The 22927-nt window shown below is 39.9% G+C and overlaps 2 protein-coding genes across 4 annotated transcripts in view; both read left to right on the forward strand.

The window, feature by feature from the left end:
- Positions 1-5561: 5561 nt before the first annotated feature.
- Positions 5562-17021, forward strand: LOC122967901 (synaptic vesicle 2-related protein-like). Of its 2 annotated transcripts, none has more exons than XM_044332696.1 (17): positions 5562-6647; positions 9974-10149; positions 10377-10510; positions 11053-11138; positions 11228-11326; positions 11420-11491; positions 11593-11717; positions 11890-11953; positions 12073-12198; positions 12283-12411; positions 12510-12583; positions 14187-14263; positions 14362-14466; positions 14995-15103; positions 15202-15283; positions 15374-15463; positions 16406-17021. In XM_044332696.1, exons 2-17 carry the CDS (start codon positions 10088-10090, stop codon positions 16568-16570), a joined length of 1599 nt encoding a protein of 532 aa, XP_044188631.1. In that variant the 5' UTR covers positions 5562-6647; positions 9974-10087; the 3' UTR covers positions 16571-17021. The 2 variants fall into 2 exon arrangements, with proteins under 2 accessions (XP_044188631.1, XP_044188632.1); XM_044332697.1 differs by having other exon boundaries at positions 10404-10510.
- Positions 17022-17267: 246 nt separating this feature from the next.
- The window catches only part of ssh1b (slingshot protein phosphatase 1b), a 47963-nt gene continuing 42303 nt past the window's right edge, over positions 17268-22927 (forward strand). The window contains exons 1-3 of one of the 2 annotated variants that reach the window (XM_044334036.1): positions 17743-17760; positions 19273-19310; positions 20474-20868. In XM_044334036.1, the coding sequence (XP_044189971.1) occupies positions 20771-20868 (98 nt within the window). In that variant the 5' untranslated portion in view covers positions 17743-17760; positions 19273-19310; positions 20474-20770. Of the gene's footprint in view, positions 17761-19272; positions 19311-20473; positions 20869-22927 lie in introns of both variants that reach the window. The other variant, XM_044334034.1, reaches the window with a different exon arrangement.

A 22927-nucleotide genomic window follows, 5' to 3' on the forward strand; every position in this document is an offset into this window, starting at 1 on the left:
AAGGTTATCTGTTTTTGTTGAGGTTGTCACCACCCATGAACACATACACACATATGGCCCCAATATGGACAACCTAGAATATATATATTTCCCAAAAGGGGAACTCATTTCCTGCCTGTTTTTCTCTATCTGTGACTTGTAGTCAGAACAGTTGGTGGCCTTGGCTACATCCTTTATGCTCATGATAAATATAAATTCAGCCGGCACTATCTAATCTGTTTCTGTGTTCCCTAAAGAGCCATCAGTCACGTATGTGGCAAGGACAGAGAAAACACCAAATACTCCACCTACACTTTTTTAAATGACAATTCACTACAGGCTTCAACAGTCAGTGACACAAATATAAACTTAACTGAAGTAAATAATGCAGAAGTAATTATGTTCATTATGCATAAACACAGAAGATGTTCTGCTACTTAAAAGCACAACTGAAGATGTGCCAGGTAAAATAATCGGAAAACTCAATGCACTTTAATTACGATGCTATGAAAGAGCCACCCAGTATTATGCTTCAGTAGTTTGGCTCTCATCACTGCCAAATTGAGCGGTCCCCAAGTTGGAGTAACTGACACTCACAGATCCTTCTCCAGTAAAACAAGCTGTTGTTCTACTGAACCAGCAGAAATTTACTGCAAAATGTCACAATAAATCACATCCTGAAACCCGCATATGATCATTAAAATGTTCAACAAAGTTTTTCCAGGAAAAAGTGCAAAAAAGTTACCTACCCTGAAGGTCCCTGATGTGTGTGCCTCAGTACCTTTTTCACAACTAAACATCTGGTTTTATTGAGGGGAAAGGACAGCGGAATGACAGGAAACACTGATAGATTACAGTCTCTACTTCCTTCAATAGGAAACCATTAATAATGTAGTGAATGTACCACGAAGGAAGCAAATCTCATTCTAAAAATGTATTTGTGAGTGTGTGTGTGTGTGTGTTGTTTTTTGTGTTTGTAGAGATATGTTAGATGTGTTGCCTGAGCACATACGTACAATATCCTTGCATTATTGTGTCAATACTTCTCACAATTTTCTGTATGAAATGTTTGTACTTTGTCAGAGTCATTATTTCAAACTTTAATTTCAAATCTAAATCACAGGAAGGAATATTTTAGTAATTAATTTCAGTTGTCCTCCTCCTTATTCATTTTAAAAAAGAGAACTAGAATAGTCTGTTTTTTTCACACACACACATTTTTAATTATTTACAGCAAACCTCTAAATATTAGTTTGCACGACTGATACATTTGAAAAAAGAAAAATGAATCAAGGGAGAAAAACAAGAACTTACTGATCAAATGATGCTGAAGACAAAACTCAACTAAACACCCATGATCACAACCACTTTAACAGAATATTACTATTTGGCTTCATGACTGGAGGCCATGCCAGAAAAAAGACTCTTTTTATTCCACATGATTATTTTATGTGAAAACTATGTGTGAATACTTAAACATTCACTGCATGTTGTAACTCACACTGTAATTTCATAAATATTAATTTGAGCTTTATTGTGCCCACTTAAAGCATTTTTCTTATAGTGTTTTAAAATGTTTCACATATTGAAAAGACAAAGAATGTCATTTAAAATGACAGAAAATTTGATTTTACTGTATATACAATATGTACAAATCAAATGACACAGTCAGTTTTACACTTAGTGGCCCAAACACAATACAGATTTACCTGAGAGGCAAATTCATCAAATGTTAAACAAAAAAGGAGAGAACACCAACAACCAGTAGTGATAGTATAATCTGAGAAATTGAGAGCCTTTCTAAACATACTTAATATCTACATTCCCTCCCCCCCAAAAAACATTACAAGAGTAATAAAACTAGAAGCAGAGAAAGTCTCTGGCTTACATTGTCATTGTCAGTAAGTAACTCCAATTCTGAAAAACACCTTCTGACCTGAGTTTTGTTGTCAACGCCCAACATGTATTGCAGCAAAATCAGACATTTCCTAAAAAGCAGCAAGCAGCTAGTCCTTTCTGTTGTTGGCACACTGCGGACGTCTTTGTGAGCAGGCTGCTGGCTGGGCACTGAGCGCTGGGCAGAGATTTTCTGCCATTCAAAGGAAACGTGACCCCTACTGAACACCTGGCAGATGGTAAAACAACACTATGCTGTAAGAGGATGGACAATTATGCTAAAGCAAAGAGCCACAAGATAAGAGGTGACTCTTCTTGACAGCATTTTCATCTCATGTAAACTTGACAGTGCAGAGTGCCTTGAAGACTTTATGGCAACAACATAAACATAGAGTTAACCCCATAAATAAAACACAGTCACGTGTACAAGGTAATACACAAAAGTCCAAAATGCACAACCACAGCAAACATCAAATTTTGATGTCAGGCTACAGTGGAAGAGGAAAGTCTATCTGAGCCGGAGACCATCACCCGAGAGGGCGCTCCATTGTCCCTGTCTATCCAGTATGGTGCAGGATCCTGTTACGTAGCCACAAAGTGGCAGTTAGGCTCCTGAAAGAGATAGCACTCCTCGTGGGCCATTGACTGACACCATACATCACCCAGGGCAACACACATTTAGGGGGCTCCAGGTGTCTAGAGAAACCTGACCATCACAGACCTCCATCGCACCAGTAGAGTAGAGTACCTCCTCTGTTGCTACAGTTTCACACAGTCATACCATGATGCAAGCTGGTTATCCTGATTGGCTAATAGACACAAAATGTGTTGCATCCATGTGAACAGTAAAAATAAGTTAGCCTTAAGTTGTGGCTATAATCAATATTTTTTGTGATAAAAATGTATCAAATGACAGTGTGTAATGTCAAAGGCACCGCCCATAGTGATTAACCTACAGAAAATTATCACCCGACTCTGCAGCTGCTCTCGGCTTTACAGAGATTATACCGAGTTTCAGCTCATTGTTTAGCTGTCCGGCTGCAACTACTGTTTTGGTTCACTCTCACTGCTCACTAGTGTCGTTTTCAGCCACAGCAGGCAGCTGTTTCAAGAGGAAAAGCTCTACTGTACATTACCTGCTCAGTACCAATTGGCAAACAGACACATTTAGCACCTAGCTGGTGAACATAGTGGAGCATTTAGCAGCTAAAGAGCCAAATATTCCCCTCAGGAGTTGATTGAGACCAAAAAACAGAGCTAAAGAAAAGTGAATATTGGACTTACATTAGGTGGACTGAAACTCAACTCCAAATTAATGATAATGTTGCTCTGTAATTGCTGGTTGTCTAAAAGGTTATATGTTGGTGTTGTGTTCACTTCTTGTTTCCCCCAAGTGGCCATGAAATCGGTTAATGCAAGTTTAAAGCAGCATTGACTGATTTTTTGGCCAATTGGGGGCTGTGGAAATAGGGCAAAAACACAAAATTATCATCTTTTAGATAATAAAGTTAGCAAACAATTGTTTATTTCCACATTCAGCAGACATGGAGCAACATTAACATTTATTTGGAGTTGTGTTTCTGGCCGCCTGGCAAATATAAGCCCTACATGGGTGTAAACTTCTTTGAGCTGCCACCTCATATGTAAGAATTAAAAAAAAAAATCTGGACTGTGGTTTGGCAATGGGTAGTCTTGAATATAACTCCTTATAGCTCTTTTGTGGACTCCACCAACTTTTGAGGGAAATATCTGGATCTTAAGCTGCTTAATGCTCCACAATGTTCTCAAGCTAGTTGCTAACTTTGTTTGCCTGCTGTTTTGTGCTGGGTGAGTAGAACATAAAGGGTTCATCAGAGCCTTTTCTCTGGAAACAGCTGCCCGCTGCTGCTGGAAACAACACTGATGAGAACAGTCAGAGTGAACCAAAACAGTAAAGTTACCGGCCGTAAAAACAAAACAATGAGCTGACAGTTACTGAAGTCAGATGATCAGTATGAGCCACACCTTTCACATTGCACATTGTCATTCAATTAATTGTTAATATAAAAATATTGATAAGTGCAGCTTTAAAGCTGCTACTGTACATATTGACGTTTCTGACTTTGGCACCCCTCAGTGGTAGTCACTCAGTGTGATCTGACCTGATGGATTAATGGGCTAAAAGCAAATCAAATTTTCACCCATATAAACATTTCTTTTTTACAAACAAATAAAATGATGTCATCAGAATTATTTGAAAGATGTTAAAATCACAGGAAAATCTACAAAAAATGGCTTTACATACAATGACACACAATGAAACTACAGCCAATAATTACCTCCTTTACTTCCAGAGCCATGTGCGTCATGGTTGGATCAGTCTTGTGTGATGAACCTGATAAATCCAAATTATTTTGAACTACAGTCCTCAGGTTTACAACTCAGACAGATATAGTCTGAGTTTTAGTTGTTGAGAAGTTCTCCCATAGTGGAGCCTCTGTAGGTCAGCAAAGATATTTCACCAATAAACTACTCTTGCCACTTTCTCCTCTGCTGCTCAGGTTTGCATCGGCTTCTCATATACTGGTTCGGAGCAGGCCCGGTACCACGGCCTGGGACAGAGAGGCTGAAGAGGGGGAGGAGGAGGGTGGCACTGCTGCTTCCTGTTGGACTGGTGTCCCTGCATTGTAGGTAGTGAGGCAGTAATGAGTTATGTGGCTCTGGAGGCACCAGGGTTGTTAAACATTCATGGAGCCCAGGCAGCAAATGTTCATTCAGCGCTTCACCTGAGTGTTGAACAGCTACACTATGTGTTTAAGGAAGCGAGTGTGTGTGCGTGTGTGTGTGTGTGTGTGTGTGTGTGTGTGTGTGTGTATGTGTGTGTGCAGGTATGTAATACAAGGATGTAGAAACTCTATCCTCCCAGAGACCCATCCTCACCCTCCTCGCCACAAAATTACAGCACAGGTATTCAATTACTGATCTTTGATTAGGCAGATGCATTTCAAACTAATTACTAACTGCTCATCAGAGCCAGAATGATCCGACCTGTTTGGGATTAAAATACTGAAGATTCTTCGCATCTAAAAATTGTGGTCAAAAATTACAAATTCAAACCAAATATACTCCTATAATTAATATCAGCAACATAGAGTAGCTTTAAAATAAAACTTGAATAAAAATTTTAATGAAAATTGATTTGAATATACTATAACATATACTGATTGATTATAGACTAGTATATTTTCTATCAGCTGTTAGGAACATAACCAAATTGCCGAAAATATTTAAAATACATTTTGCTATTTTATAAAAATTACATCTTTTATCTCAGCTTCTTCTTGTGGGTCAACTGTGACATGTCTGCGGGTGGCGTAATGTTGCCCTCTGTTTAAAATTTAACATTGTGCTTCCTGTAAGCATCAACAAAGGCATCTTACATTACTGCCTGAAGAGGCCAAAACACAAGGTGAGAGAAGCACATTGGAAAAATCGTCATTAATGTAATGTAACCCATTATGCAAATACTGATTAATTTCTAGGATCCACTCAATCTTTAAAAAAGACCACTGCTTTTAGAATAAGAGCCCAAACACTCACACAGACACACACACAGTGACACTTACTAATTTACAGCGCATCCATTGAAAACAAAGTTCCTTTATTACTGATTACTGTTCATGCTGAATATCATTTAAGCTCTCATGAAAACACAACATATCAGAATAATATTTACAAGTGTTTGTCATTCACCACAAGGCACATTTACATCTATACATTCTTTGCAGGTGTTGGGTAACAAAAATCTGCACTAAGAAATAAACAAGACTATAGGTCAAAACCTAGTATATGGCTGGACCGTGTATGGTCAATGCGTGAAACTGTGGCCAATTTGTCACAGGGATAGTCAGTGATAGTGTCTATTATGTTAATACCTGGATATTAAATGTTCATCTGCTATTTTCTGTAGTGGCCTGATGTGTATTGAAGTAGTATATCACATGACATGGTTAAGCAACGTTTGAGTCAACAAAAAAGGATTATGAATGCAGTTGTAAGAACAATACTTTCCACTCATATCTTGGGATGTTTGAATTGAAGGAGAACTTATTTTAATTCTAACTATTCTAATTATATGTTAACTCCCCCTGCTCTTTCATATGTTTCACTGCAGATGTCTCTCGTTTTTCACTCTGTATTGAGTGTTTTGTCATAGTGATGGGGATATTTGGGGTGCTTTACTTGTGGATACGCCTTTTTTTCCTGCCTCTTTCCTGGTTGATGAACATGGAGGGTGCTGTGGAAATTGTAAAAGAAAGCTTAAACAGCATTTTGGATGCAAATTCAGGAGGCTTATCTCCGCCCAGTTAGTCAAATCAAGCGCACCTGCAAAGCAGCAGCTGCCCCACAGTAAACTGACATAACAGCCTACATGAGTCGCACGTTTTACCTGCAAGACTCGTGTTTTAATGCTGTTGTTTATTGTTTGTGATGTGAAAACGTCAGAGAAATAAGAAGCTTGTGTCCTGGTATTTACGCACCGCGGAGCGTCTCTCCGGCTGGCAGCGCTGTCAGCAGCCGGAGAGTGAATCACCCTGGACGGTAAAGGAGGAGGCGCTGGTACGTGTCTGTCTAAACAGGAGTTTAACCGACTTTGCTGCATTTAACATCGGAGCTGAGAGCGTCAAAGAGAAGGAAACTGCTGCTGTCCTCCGCTTCTGTCATCTCGCGCTGATTCATTTCGAAAGAACAACAGCCAATGAGGAAACGCCTGTACGGCCGGCCGACCAATGGTGAAACCTTATCACTCACTCAGTCACTCACTCACTCGGGGACAACCGCGGTTATAGGACTGGTCCATGGCCAATCCAGTCAAAAGAACCACCTGCACACATGCTATTTTGTTCCCAATTCTTATTTTATTGTACATGCCATTGATTTCTGAGTTATGGTCCTATTGTGAGCATAAACGCACTTTATGCAAAAAAAACAAACAAAAAAACCCCAACTTTTTCTTCAAATGCGTCAAAGTTGAATGTTGTATTAACACAATAGTCCATAAAATAACGGTTCCTAAATTAAATGCAGTATAATATAATAAAGGTGTGATATAAGTATGATGAAACAATATTGTAAATCACATAAAATTTGGAAAATGTATAGAAAGTCAAGATGATTCAGAATTTGAGCGTTAACTGTCAGTTTTCAGTATTTTCACCACAATGGACACAATTTAGTCAATCCTTGATAACTATTGTGGTCAGATACTGAGTCCTAATGATAACACAAAAATAATGGTTCACCTTTGTATTAATTTCATGCATGGCCTCACCTCTCTGCACTGAGGGTTTACAGTGATAATATACCTGAGTAATTAAAAATGCTTAATATTTTATTCATCAAACCAGAGACAGTATGGTATGGCACGTACACACACACACACACACACACACACACACACACAGGAACACACACATCCCCAAATGTCAACCACTGATAAGAGGTAAATAATATGGTCTATTGCAATCTTGTTACTAACAAGGTGAAGGGCACATTGGATCCACTACTGTGATCAACTACATGTCCAAATAAATATTCACAAGCTAAATTAGTTCCAAAAAACTAAACTTTCAACTGATTCATTTGAGCAAACAGATTGCTGTCGCCGGGACAAAGCTCTGGAGGCCAAAACGAACTGTGAGACTATTAGTTTCAGAAGTGGTGCATTTAGTGAAGAAATCGCACAATAATTGTGATTTCAACAAGCAATTCAATTCATAGGACTACAATATTTTGGCATTTAGATTTTAATCATGTAGATTGCAGCGCTTACCTTTGAGTCCATGTTGTAGTTCTTTGTGTAAAATCAGAAAAGCTCTGGTGAGATTCAGTGTGAGTCTGGCTAAGCAGCTGATGTGACCAGAGGATGCGGGGACGGAGGGATGTGCTATATATTCTACCTGTATTTATGACCGTCCCATAATGCAGCAGCCTCAGCATGTCCCTAACAGTGTCCTACTTTTCTACAGGTTTTATTTTCAGGTTGGCCTTATTCACTGCAGGGGGGCAGAGAGACGCAATAGTCACATACAGTTCCCTCATATGAGAAGATATTCTTAGTGTAGCAGTAAATACTCAGTTCCAACTCTACAATTTAAGTGAGTTTTTTTAGATGTAATTTTGTGGTATTTTACGTGATATATCAGTTGATAGCTGGGCTATCAGGACATTACACTGCTGATAATGAGTTTTGAAAAGGTCATGCAACATGTGACCTTGGGCGTTGTACCAGTGCTTCTGAAATTTATGAACGCATTCACTGCTGTACTCCTTATTCCATTTTCTAAAGTATGCCTTTGTCAGGTATTTTAATGTGTTTTTTTACTTTTTAGGCACTGACCGGTTTCAGTTCATTTTAAGGGCTGCAACTAATGATTATTTTTGCCTAATCTGTCAGTTGTTTTCTCAATTAATCCCTTAGTCATTTTGGTCAATAAAATGTCAGAAAATGCTGATCACTATTCCCCTAAACCCAAGATGCAACTTAAAACATCTTGTGTTGTACCAACGAAAAGTCCACAACCCAAAGATATTCAGTTTACTGTCATAGAGAGAACATTTAAGAAATTGGTTCAAGAGAATTTGGGCATTTTTTCATAAAAAAATATACTCAAATTCATTAGTCGATTATCAAGATAGTTGGATAGTTAGATTAATTATTCAACTAATTGTTGCAGTTTTAGTTCATTTCAATTTACTGTGTGAAAATCACTTTACAGAGAACTGAAACTTGTCTGTGGTACTGTAGGTAATCCAGAGCCCAGTGTCAGAGGAGCAGCAGGCCTGAACCACATACTGAAGTCAAACTAACCCTCATAAAGTCTGAGTCTAGTGAGTTAACACAGAAAGAAGATGTTGTTATTATATATATATATATATATATATATATATATATATATATATATATATATATATATATATATATATATATATATATATTTATTTATTTATTTATTTATTTTTAGAGAGACTACCAGGTCCTAACTGAATTCCTTCCTGTCATGTGGCCTCTGAGGAAACGTAAAATAGGCTTTAGACAGTGAAATTAACACTTTTGGGTGTGTGAATATGACCTAAAAATACAGAACTATGAACTCGAGAAGGTCTACCTCTGACAATGGCAGTTTTTACATCCTGAGCCCTCTGGCTTTTTGACCAACTGTCACCAACAACACCAGCAGCATGAGAGCACAACCTGCTGTTAGCCACAGGCTATAACAATTACTCCATTAGCTCACATTAACCTAGTATAAGGTAATGTTTGTTTGATTTCATGTTTTTGGACATTGATGAACTAAAGGACGTCACACCTGCTGCAGGACCATCAGTCACACAGCTACTGAACAACAGCGCTGATATAAAATGTGCCTGTAACTGTAGGCTACACCTTCTTCTTGCTGAAACCTTAAACCTTTTCTCACATCCCTTTTTTCTTCTAACAACATTTTAAACACTTTGTACACTCATATAGGATCTTTCCGTGGTCACAGGAAGGGTGTAAGCACACTGACATACTGTACACACCCTCTTTCTGTTTGCTTTACATTTTGATGATTAATTAATTAAACTAATTCTACTGTTGCATGTATTTTCAGTCTCAGTGGATAAGAACATAAGCTAAAAGACTCGATTAAGGGGATGAAGTGGGATTATTACTGTCAGCTTTAACTCGGCTGCTTATATTTTAGTTTGTAATTTAATTATTGACAATATTAAAAAGAATATATTTTTAAAAAAAACTGGCTTAGTGTTTGTTGTGTTTTAATCACCCTATTGACTTCATCTTAAGAACAGTTTATTTTTACTTTATACTCCTAAGAAAATTAAGGAAGACAAAGTTTTAAGGCTGAAATATGTAAGTGTTGTTTCACTGTTTTTAATCTTATTATTCCTACTTATTATCTAATGAGTCTGGTCATATAGAGGGAATGTTGAAATAAATATGACCTGTATGACCTGTTTTGCTATAGTCAAGGGCTAACCCATAAAGCCTCAGCCATTCAGCCCTGAAATAGCACCTTTGTTTCCTGTTGCAACTCCTCCCCTTTCTTCCATCAAGGTATTGTCCTCTGATTGGGTGTCTCACTGAAACCTGAAGTGACTTGACTAGCAGGTTTGACAGCGACACCGGTGTGTTTGTCCACTGTAAGTAACAGCTCCCAAAGATACTGAAATGGACAACTGGAGCAGACCATCCAGGATCAATTACAAGCGTTGGAGAAATGCTGAACTGAGGTAAAACAACATTTTTGTGTTTTCCCCATGTAGACATTTGTGATGCTAAAAGAAATTATACCCTGAGATAAATCTATCCTGTTGTGTTTACACACCAGACTGTTGCCATGGGGCTAGGTGTATCCACACGTAGGAAAATGTCCTTTTTTTAAAAAAAAAAAACATGAAATCCAACCTGTAATGCCTAATAATGCCTGAATTTCTACTTTCGGTGTGCTGACATTTAGGGGTGAGGTGAATTTTGTTGGTAACAGTGATGAGGACCAGGGGACAGACGCTGAGATCTGCACTATAGCCACAGCAAGAGTCGACTCACGAGGCAAAGAGTCTGCATCCACATCTGGATCTAATAAAACTGAAGGTTTGTGTAACACTATTAGTTATAGTTTATCCAGATTTTGATCTTTCTTTATGTGGTCTTCTATGTTTGTGGAAAAAAAACACACACATCATCAAGGTGACCTTAAATAAAAAAAATATACAGTACGTATCTAATTTTTGCAACCTGAAAATTCGATGATGTCCTGGCCGGGCATCGATTTGTGAGGAAAAGACAGGGGACAATTTGCATAAAACAAGAGGAAGAGATTAACACTGTACTAAATGTAGATCAGCTGATACTATTAATAATAATGGACCGCAGTTGAGTCAACAACTCTCCTCAGTTTCTGTTCTGGTCTGGAGCCTGTTGGCAACACCTTCACCTGATTAACTCTAATCAGCTCCTAGCTAAAGTATTATCTGAACATCATTATTTTGCATTTTTTTTATGTGATGTGACTATCTTTTTTAGATGTGTTTAAATAGTAACGCCACCAAGTTATGCTTGATTCTTGAACGATTCTGCATGAATTTCTTCAGAAGCGAGAGTGAAATTGCAGTGACTGACTCGTCCCTTTACAGAAACCTTTACTCTAGATGAAGCACTGGAGGCCGTTGGCTTTGGAAAGTTCCAGTGGAAAATCTCTCTCCTCACTGGACTGTCATGGGTAAGAAAGCTTACAACATGCGCAAAATTCCTCGCTTTGATTTCCAGACACTGAATGTCTATCATGTGGCGCTTTGCTTCTGAGTGCAGATAGGAGACGCCATGGAGATGATGATTCTCAGCATCTTGGGCCCCCAGCTGCACTGCGAGTGGAGACTGCCCAGCTATAAGGTGGCTCTGATAACATCGGTAATGGTCCTTTAGGTCTTCTCAGTAATGTGCTGTTCTACACCTTGTTGATTTTGTGATTTGTGCAAACGTTGTTGTTTTTTTTTACTTCAGGTGGTGTTTGTCGGGACAGGGATTAGTTCACCTGTATGGGGGAATGTGTCCGACAAGTACGGCAGAAAAGTAGTGAGTCTCACATCTGAGTTTTTTATACAGTACATGACTGGATGATTTTTGTACATTATCTCATTTTTAACTTGTGTGTCTTCTGTCTCTGTGGTAAACAGGGGCTGACATTTTGTATGTGCTGGACTCTGTACTACGGCCTGCTGAGTGCCTTTGCTCCAGTGTACGGTTGGCTCTTGGTCCTGCGGGGCCTCGTAGGCTTCGGCATCGGAGGAGCTCCTCAGTCGTGAGTTTATCAGACTTTGCGCAAATCTATCTGCAACCACGAAAGGCTCTATAGAACTTTTTTCACATATAGTAAACAGATATTCAAAATTGACGGAACTGATCCTGCACCATGAACCAGACAATTTAAGAGCCAAGACATTATTTGCAACAAATATTTGGTATCTTTTTAGGGTAACACTGTACTCAGAATTCCTTCCAGTGAAGGCGAGAGGCACCTGCATCATGCTGATTGCGGTACTGTGGCAATTTTGTTATTAAAGTATGACTTTCACCGTATTTAAGAGTTGAAACCTTGATCTAGTAAGTATAACGCTCATTATTTCCCACCTGATTGATGTGTTTGTGTACATCAGGCATTCTGGGCCATTGGTGCTGTGTTTGAGGTCCTCCTGGCCCTGTTGGTAATGCCCACTCTCGGCTGGCGGTGGCTGCTCGGCCTGTCCACGATACCAATGGCAATCTTTGTTTGCTTCTGCTTTGTAAGTATGTCGGTGGTGAAATCAGATCCCTAAACTCAAACCAGCCAGAGTCAAACTTTCATCTGATGATTCTGTCTTGCACAGTGGCTGCCTGAAAGTCCTCGTTTTGACGTGCTGGCGGGAAAAAAAGAAAATGCCATGGCAACTTTAACACGCATCGCCAAAGAGAACGGCAAGGCCCTGCCTCCAGGGAAGGTGACCGTCTATAAACAGGTGAGGTGGAAGATATGTGGGTCCTTGTGTTTGTTCAGAAAAAGGAACTGTGCATGCCCAAGTAACAAATAAGTATTTTTGTCATTTTCACTTCACAGGGTTACCGTGGACGGATCAAAGACCTCTTCACACCTCAGTATCGGAGTACTACTCTTCTCCTGTGGTTTATATGGTTAGCTTGATTAACATATTTTTCTACTTTAGCGTTTTAAATTTTATCTTTGGTAAAAAAAAATTTAAAAAAAGACCAGGTTAGTATTTAATCAAGGCTGGATTATGTTTGAGAGTATGCACCACTTGTTCACACACATCGTTCATTTAAAATTAATTTAAAATCATGGTTAAGAGACAATCAAGTGTGTGACCATACTCTGTAATTTATTCAAATAACCAGTGTGCTTTGTTTTATGTATTATTGTCCTTGTTTTAAAGTATTTTGTGTGTTTTTATGAAGTGTGCTCTGCTATATGTACAGTATTGCTGTTCCCTGTTTTAATGTATTGTTTGAGTCTTTTGTAGCCTGTCATTACACCTGCCCAGGGACTGCAGTTGAAATTTAATTTTTAATTAGCTAAGATGGGTAAACTGGCACATTTACAGAAGTGTCTATTAATGTGCACTGTAAACTGTAACTTTAAACTGTATAAAAGATACACTCAGTTCTGAAGAACTAAGAGAAAACAGAGAACCTCTTGATCTTACATTTCTATTCTATTAATTCAATCTTACATGTTACAATTTACAGCTACTTGAGGAAAAGAAGAACTAAATCAGAAACAGATATATTGTTAAATACACTTAAAGCTGGAGTGCAGGACTTTTGTCTCCCCCTTCTGGCAGTGAGAGTAATTACAAAAACACTGTCAACATGTGCTTAAGTCATAGGCTATACCATAGCCTAGTCCCTCGCTACTGTTGTGGCAGTAAAACGGTGGATAAATTGCTGTGAGCGTCACACAACCCATGTGAAATGACTCACTTCACTATCAGAATTTGATCCATTCAGTCCGATAACATTTGAAGAATCTAGAAGAGCCGCACAACTCAATTATTTTATCCCCATTCAAGTTAGCAGAGGGCTAACCATAAGTTAGCCGCCTCAGCCAGCGGAAGTCTCTGGGTGTGCATCCACACAGCCAGTGCGAGATTGTCCCCCACCCAACAGGAGATTTAAAAACTCTGTATACTGTGAAATACAGAGAGATTTATCTGGGAGTGTTAGGCTTAATCAGCATTGTGTGAACTCATTTGGCAAGGGCTTGAATGTAACTGACATTCATTTACATGTAAAAGTTTGGCACTGCAGGTTTAAAGATTATGCAAAAGGACAGTAATCTGTAAAAACCTGTCATATGCTCACATTCAGCAGCAGCCCTCAGAGGTTTGTCATCAATGCAAACTGTTAGAGAATGTCATGGTAGAAATATACATGTTCTTAAGACTACAAAGAATGGGTGTAGAGGTACAGTTTTGTTGAGTCCTGGCTCATATAGGTGTTACATGAAATGAACAAGGAGATAAATTATCATAGAAGGCCCAGTTCAGATTGGATATAACATTTTGGACCTGTGAAGACTCTTATCTGGGGCATCAGGAGAAATAATACTGAGAGTGCCATGTGTAGTCTGCTGTGAGCAACATGGCGTCGGTGGGGACCCACAGCTGTTTTTTGCCCCATCCCCATACTTGGTTAATCCGGCCATGTATTAAATGCTTTTTCAACTATTATTAGAAATCTTATTTTCCAGAACACTGTGTTGTTATTTTCTCTAAAGGTTTGCAAATGCCTTCTCCTATTACGGAATAGTCCTGTTGACAACTGAGCTGTTCCAAAGTGGAGATTCATGTGGGAGTAAGTAACATGTGGCTCCATGCACATCAGCTTTTATCATAATACCTCTTAAATGCAAGCAAAAACAAAATAAAACTGTCCTCTCTCTTTCCTTATAGCGACCCAAGGGGCCAAGCTTGAACCGAACTGTAGTCTGGAATGCAAATATTTGACATCAGCTGACTACAAAGACCTTCTATGGACGACCTTGGCTGAATTCCCAGGTGAAATGATCCCTATTAGCATTTTCTCAGAGCTGTTGTGTGTAATTGAAACTGTAAGGTTTAAAAAAAATGTGATGCTGTTGCCAAGAATTGTGTAAGCCTATGCACATGAGGTGCTTCTGTATTTACTCATCATTCATCCATCACAACAAAACTTTGAGACAACACGGATATGATTTCTGCCAAAATTCAAGAATAGATGCTCTCTCTCTCTCTCTCTCTCTCTCTCTCTCTTTCTCTCACATATACAGTATATAAGTTCAGGTCAAACAAGCATTTCATCTAAATAACATCACATTTGGTAAAAATATATAGCTATCTTTAGCCATTAGATTCACCTTTACATAATTATAATTTTGACTTTCTTGAAAAAATCTTTTAGCCTTGTTGATATAAGCTCACTTATGACACCACCAGTCCTACAGTACTCCTACAGTGGTTTAGGCTGCTCCTTTGTAATTCATTCTTGTTTTACAACTCTTAACCGCAGCTATGAAATGGTATGTTTACTGTTTGTCTTTGTTTCAGGTCTTTTAATTATCCTGGCAGTTGACCGTATTGGCAGGAAGAAAAGCATGGCACTGTGTTTCTTTATGTTTTCTTTGTTCATTCTGCCCTTATATGCTTGTACTGGGAGGTAAGTTTGTGTGTGTTACTTTGTCATTGTGGACCAACAGTAATACATTAAAACATTAAGGCTGATCTCTAACTCTCTGTGTCTCTCTGTGTTCATAGGATCGCTCTTGCAATCTTAATCTTTATTGCTAGAGCCTTCATCTCTGGAGGATTTCAAGTTGCTTTTGTTTACACACCAGAGGTAGGTCTACAAATTTGACCACTTGTCCATTAAATGAATTTGTTGGACAACTTGATTCGGTCAAAAATGCTCTCTCTGCTTTTTCATTAGGTGTACCCCACAGAAACCAGAGCCTTAGGAATGGGGACGTCTAGTGCGATGGCAAGGTTGGGTTCCCTGATAACTCCCTTTGTGGCACAGGTATGCAGTGACCACCTCTGTTGGTACTGTGCAAAAATAACTGCTAAATATAAAAATGCTGTCATTTTGTATCTCCAAGTTTAATATTTCTGTTTAAGGCAGGTTTAGCTATGGCATGTATTGAAACAGTTCTTCAAATTCTCTCAAATCCCACCACATGCTGCGATGTTTGCTAAACTCCACAATATGAAAGGTCAGAGGATCAACAGAAACATAAGGATTTGTGCTCAGGAGACCATTAAATATTCATTGCAGATTTTGTGCAAATCTGAAAAAAAACAGGTTTTAAAAAACATGAAGAGTTTAAATCTGAGAACAATGCAATGTTTTGTCCAGTGCAGCCAATATTCTTCATTTAGTTCTTCACCAAGGCGGCACAGTGGTGCAGTGGTTAGCACTGTCTTCTCACAACAAGAATATTCTGAGTTCAACCCTGGCCGGCTGGGGCCCTTCTGTGTGGAGTTTGCATGTTCTCCCCGGGTGCTTCCTCCCACAGACAAAAACATGCATTTTAGGTTAATTGGTGACTCTAAGTTGCCCGTAGGTGTGAATGAACATTTTTGTGTGAAATATTTAAGTCATACATGAAATTCTGGCTGCTTATAAATGCAACTTCGGTTTGAAATGTAGCTAGACTCTCTGCAGCCTTACAGTCTCACTTTACTAGATATTAGAGTGCACTGTGACACCCTGCATGCAACCAAATTTATTGTAAGTTGTTAGCAATGACTGAAACATAAGATAAAGGAATCAACATTATGATTCATCCTATATTCTTGAAATTAGTGGTAAAGACAAATTACTGATATTAGCTGTGATAAATGCTGTACTGCAGGTTTAGATTTCCAGCACCTGTCTGATATAAAACATCTTCTGTTTGTCGTACAATATGTGTGTATGTTGGCTCCGTCTGGCTCCTCAGTTCTTGTGTTTTGGTTCTAGGTGATGCTCAGGACATCAGTGTATTTGACCCTGTCAGTGTACTGTGGCTGCAGTCTGCTGGCTGGCATTGCATCCTTGATCCTGCCTATTGAGACGTCAGGCAGGAGTCTGCAGGAGTCCAATCTTGACCATGAGGCCGGACCACCAACACAACCAACCAGTTAAATGGTACAACAGACTCCTTACACCAGCTGTAGACCAGCGACCAAGAAGGATGGAAAACATGTAAAAGACACCTCCCAGGCTGCTGCAGACGCCACAGTTGTCTGTTAAATGATGGACTGAATGATCTGAGCGATGATGGGTGAAGAACAGCAGGGGACGATCTCATTACAGGCGGGTGATAATTAAGTGCCTACTGCCCATGTCTAATGAGAACGGAAGCACACTTGTGCCTGGACTGGTGTCCCTCTGTTTTGGTTTGTTTACCCCTCTCTTCCATTTAGGCCATGGTAAGCGGCAGGGGGACATTTTGAAAAATTATGATAAACTGTGCATACAGTTTAAGACTTGTATTTAAAAGACTTGAACATTTTATTTTTTACATTTTGGATAAAAATGACCTCTTGTATATATTTATATGTGAAGCCACGTGCCTTTTGCCAATTAAAGTCATTCAGTCCGCTTTAGGTTCTATTTATTTTGTTGAATGTGCACAATAAGAGACGCATTGTGGTTCTATTATTATGGTGCTACATTATGACAACCTCGCTGCGTTTCATAACATGAGCAGAATATCATTTCATCAACATTTGTATTTGGGAGTACCTAGTCTGGCCAGTCACCTTGACAACATTGGCCCAATGACAGCGCACACGCAAACTAGGCCAGCCAATCACAGGCATCCGGCAAAGCTGCATGTCATTTCTGCCCCGCTTGCAGCCCGCACCGTGTTTTGTTTGTCTGTCTGCGCACCAGCAATGAAATCGCGGGGTCTACTGACTCGGTACAAACGGAGGGAATCTCTCCTGACTTCCCGCTCATGAGGACTCCCGTAACCGCAGAGGACGCACGGAGCAGGACCGAAAGGGAGCAGCGCCTGGACTCAGGAGTCAGGTGCTGTTGGATGAGAGTCTGACTAGGCATATTCTCCCCGGTGACAGAGACAATCTCAGCGGCGCATCTTCCCACACAGGCGCTCTTCCTCCTCTCTCTCTCTCTCTCTCTCTCTCTCTCTCTTTCTCTCCGTCTCTCTCTCTCTCCCCCCCCCCTCTCCTCTACTCCCCTTCCTTCTCCTTTCCTCTACTGCCCTCCACGGCTGCAGCCCACCGACCATGGCCCTGGTGACTCTGCAGCGCTCTCCCACCCCCAGTGCAGCATCCTCGGCCAGCACGACCAACAGCAGTGCGGGGGAGGTAAGCAGAAAAGTCGGGGCTCGGTCTTTGTGCAAACGGTGTGAGGAAACGCCGAGAATGCGCCTGCAGGAGCCCGTATCAGTACAGTCCGGATGGTGTTAAATATCCTGCAGGAAGGGTTAACCGTCATTGCTGTGTGTGTATCATAAACTTGATATATTGTTGCATTGTTACCAGCAGAGTCTTGTTTGTGGCTACTGTGGCAGCGGATTTGTAAACAAAATCCTGCAAGAGCGGGAGGGGAGAAGGGGGGGAGGTGGGGGGTAGTGGTGGTGGGGTGGGTGGGGGGGGGGGCCTGCTGGGGTTTAGCTGTCAGAACAAAGTGCTCATTTTCCTGCTGCACAAACATTTGCTGCGTTGCACTCAGGTTGCTCTCCCTCCTTGTTATTGGGCTGTTATTTGCAGTAATGCAGCCTCAATGCTGGGGAGGAGTCTTTTAAAGGGGAATGCCAACAATTATTCTTTGAATTGCGTTCAGTCTGTGGCCCAGGACGGTTCAGTCAAGTGTTGATGAAGTCTAAGAGGGAAAAAATCTTCAGAGAAAACATGTGGGATGCAAGTGAAGTGAGATGCTGAGTTGTCATAGATTGTGAGAAATGCCATTTGTATGCAACACATCCATAGAAAAATCTACCAAGTCAGTATTCATTGTCTGTAGACTAGTCCAATATTTTACATCTTAGTGAAAAAAATCTTTAGGAAACTGCGGTCAGGTTACTGCAGTCAGGTTTAGCTCCAGAAACAATGAGAAGTAACACTGACTTAGAGGAGTTTAAGGCTTGAGAAGCAGAATTTAAATCCCAACCAGCAGAAAACAAAGTCAGCATTCACATATGGAGCAGTGCCACATTTTACATCCCAGTGAAATTATAACATCAGGGTTAGTGCTCCAGTTTCTAGATTTAGGAAGGTGGATTATGCGCCTTTTAAGTAGGCTGACTGAACCGAGGCACAAAAATAAGCAGTGATGTTTTTCCTTCACTTTCTGCAGCCGGCATGAAGGAAAAGTAGATGTTTGTGATGTTTGGATGTGCTTTTGCAGAACTTTGTGTTGTTTGAAGGTGGTGGTAATTATTCAAGTGTCAGTTCCATGGGACATTCATAGCAGATGAGATCACGACACTGACTAGGAAGTACCAGCAGATGGTGCTGGAACACTTTAATAATCCTCACGCATGATGCTCAACATCCATTTGCACTACTGTACTACCTCATGTCTTACAGATTAAACAAAACATAAATCAAGGTCCATTCAGAAATCCTATTACACAGCGATAATGTATCATGTTCATGATGAATGCTAGCCGCTAGATGATTCAAACAACGCTTCATTGTGCACAGTGAAGTAGTCTCTGTTCAGTAATCCAGTAGAGATGGCTGCTTTAAGTACACGAGGTGAATGTCAAAACCTCTCTGACTCTTCTCTCAGTTTTTCCCCATTTTAAACTGCAGTTATACATTACTTCGTATCCTTTCTTTATAGCATCTGCCTTGTTTTGTTTTGTCTTTCAGGATTTCGGAAGTGACGATGACCGAAAAATTAATCAGAGGTAAGATCTTTCTGTTTTTAGAAGTCATGTATTTGAAGTTCTCTAGATACAGAGAGTTGAAACACATTTACAAAGAAATACAGACGTACTGTATTTCTCACTCCCACTGTCTTGGTCAGTGGGACCTCTGACCTCTGTGACCTTACAGTAGCTACTATTGACGTCAATCAGAGGATGATCCTACTCAGTGGTAGCAACGAGGGGAAATACCAGCAAGACAACAATGTCTCTCTTTTTTACACATCATACTGGCTTTTAATTATTTCGTTAAACATTTTCTTATCATATTCTGGGAGGTGTCACACAAAATAATGATAAATTCCATTGCACGAAAGAAGCGTACATATGGAAAATTATTTTTTAAGTTAATTTAGTTCTTGATTAGATTTCCATCTCATGTGCTGCTGTTGATACTTCTTATTTGGTTGTGTTGTTGCCAAATGCTCGCTGCCCAATTGATTCTATAATGGTTTATAGCGATGTAGAGAAACAGAGGATTATTTCAACATTGTCACTCCGTCCGCACATTTGCTTTATTTACAGTGTCTCAGACTTGTATAGAATAAATTAGACTGTCAAAGAACCACACTCCCTGGATTGTTAAAAACTACTTTGGCAACTGATGAGCTGCTTGTCTTGTCCTCAGTCGTGAAGATTCAGTGATGTCAGCAAATCTGGCTCTCTGAGCCATACGAGGCCAAATGATCTATTTCTATATTGGTCCTTAGTTTCTCACTGTTGTCAAGAAGAAAAATCTGCTGAAATTAAAGTTGATTTAACCTGACAGGTTTAAAAATACCTCCTTTTCTCAGTTACATAACAGAGTACAAAAATTGTTGTTCCTGCTCGGTTACAAAGCATTCCTTTAATCAACTCGACATCAGAAAAGTCATGATTTATGTCAGCAAAACTTTGGCACAGTCTCTGTCTTTGTGCTTTGTGTGCGTGTGTGTGTGCGTGTGTGTGTGTGTGGGTCATTCACAGTTGAAACAGTCATGTCATGCTTTGTCTGGAGTTACTCAATGACTGACATGTTTCTCTGAAGCTCAGTGATTCATCAGTGTAGAGTCTTAATTTAGGATTCCGCATGTCAAACTTTGAGATTGACGCCAAGCCTCCCAACACTCGCATGAATGATGTTATTGTGGCCGGGTGTCACATAGGGAGAGCTGATTGGTGAAGCAGGCTCTGCGAGGAGGAGATAGAGAGCAGAATCCGAGACAGGCAGAGCGGCACAGACGAGGAGATTTTGGGAGCAAGATGGAGAGAAAGCTGTGGGAGGAAGAGAGGAAGGACATATCGGACCAAGACCAGGAAGACAGAAGTTAAAACGAAATATGCTACAAGGGGAGGTTGCAGTCCTCTGTGACCACGGACAGGAATATGCAGGTGTAGACGATGGATGGAAGGATGTTTTAAGAGGAGACTAAACTGTAGATAGTCCACTAACAACCAGGAGGATGCATCTGGTGGTGAAAACGTCACATAAATCCATGTTCACCGTGCTGCCTCACTTTGTGGAGGAGGCTGCTCTGACTCAGAGGGAGATCTGTCGCATGTAAGTTCACAGCAGCATTAACATTTAGACCTATTACGTTATTAGTGTAACTTAACACTTTGTGGCAGGTTGTGATGTCTGGAATCAGTGGTTAAACTTAAATGAATAGTGATAATGTTGCAGTGTGAGTAAGTTAAAGCTTAAAGATCCCATCCAAATGATTTAAGTCATAAAAAAAAACTGTGCTTTAAATAATTATTTGTGTTTGATATGTTTTTCTCACAAAAAAAGTTAAATTACCGAGTTAGAAATTCTTCAAATTACATCTACACCTTCTCCTTTTGTTGAGAAATCCAGAATATATATAAATATGAAAATATTTTCCTGCTGGATACAGGATGTTTCCTACTTCATTGTAAAGTCTCAGTATATGCGCACTGAAGGTTTCAAGTTTCCACATCACACTTGTGTAAGTTGCATACAGGACCATGATTGGCTTCTGTTGTGATGTCACCAACTATGTTCATAGGTACACATATTAAAATCAGATTTAAGATGAGTGCAGAGAAACTTTCCCCCTTCAAAAGATTAATATGAAAAAGGCTTCTAGTGTCAAACATCACAGTGAAGTAACAATGAGCAAAACACAATTTTGAGTGGAGGGGGACTTTAATTTTTTAGGACAGAAGGTGATTGTGTAGAACAAAAATGCAGTCAGGTATATTTTAAGGTTTTAAAGCTTAAAGTAATTATTTTCCTATGAAAAAATAATGTTTGAGCTTCATCTGTCATACTTTAAGATTCATTTTTTTTATTTTCATCATAATTGTATTTACTATAAGAGAAAAGCCTGATTGAGCTTTGTCAAGACTTTGTAGTTCTTACTTTGAACATTTCTGCGCCACCAGTGTCGCCTAAACTTGTGTCAGGAAAGTTATTCATTCCAGTTTCATTAAGCCTTGTGGTTAATTTACCCTCGTCACAAAATCACTCATCTCTTACAAAATTTTAAAAGAAACAATGATACCACGTAGCGAGGCAGCTGAAACAAAAGGCCTTGTTATGGTCCCACTCAGTCATGCCAGGCTTTGTGGTGTGTTGGTTGAGAAGGGAATGAGACTGTGGTTAAACAAAGCTGCTCTCTGTTCTGTGTAAGAAAAGACACTAAAGCTCTCCTCCTGCTCACTGCAGCCTTCATAATAACCAAGTCGTGACCCAGGAGTGTAACATCAAGCGCAGGTTGGACAGGAGAGGAAGCAGTTATGAGATTAAAAGCCAGGACACATATGGATAGTCAGGGTGTAACGTATGATCAGCCGAAGGTCATCAAACCCAATAAAATGGAGTCTGTTCATCATGCTATAAAAACACAGGGCTGTAAAACCTGCTGGATCAGGACTCTACTGACTTTCAATCACTGCCGAGCCTCCTGTCCTGCTCGCTGAACCAGTGAAGACTGAAATAAGTATGCAGCCTACACCTGGCTGCTCACTGTACGTACAGTATCCTGACTGCAGCCATTTCATGTGCCTCTGTTTCAACTTTGTTAATCGCAATTCTTGAACACACTACAATATTTTAAGTGTGATTCCAACTACAGTTTGGTAGGTTATTGTGGATAGTCAGTTATTTTAATAATGATTTAGTTGTTGCTCAGTTTAAAGGGGACATATGCTTTTTGGGATTTTCTGTATTTTTATACTGTTACGATGTCAGATGTCTATGTTAAACATGGTCAAAGTGCCAAAACATGAGGTGAACGTATGTAAGTCAAAAGCCAGGGCTTCAACTTCCTCTGAATGCTTGGTTTGCAATGTTACCTCTACTTCCTCCTCGTGATGACATCAGGTTGTTCCTGCATGCCCACAATGGCCGTCCGTTCCATAGCTGTTGTTGTTAAGGTTGCTCTACATGTTGTTCACATTGTCCACTTGCATATTTCAGATCTGATTCAGGCTCAAACACGTACAGATGTATATGAGAAGTTTCCATTTAGAGTAAAGAACTAGAACAATAAGTGAAATCCTACTACTACTGTTTGTTTGCGTAGCTGTAAGTCTGTTGAGGGGCAGTTTCCAGGAGCTAACCAGTGAGAACAGAGTGGGCTCATTGGGAGGGG

This window comes from Thunnus albacares, chromosome 18, assembly GCF_914725855.1.
Source record: "Thunnus albacares chromosome 18, fThuAlb1.1, whole genome shotgun sequence".
Taxonomy (NCBI): Eukaryota; Metazoa; Chordata; class Actinopteri; order Scombriformes; family Scombridae; genus Thunnus; species Thunnus albacares.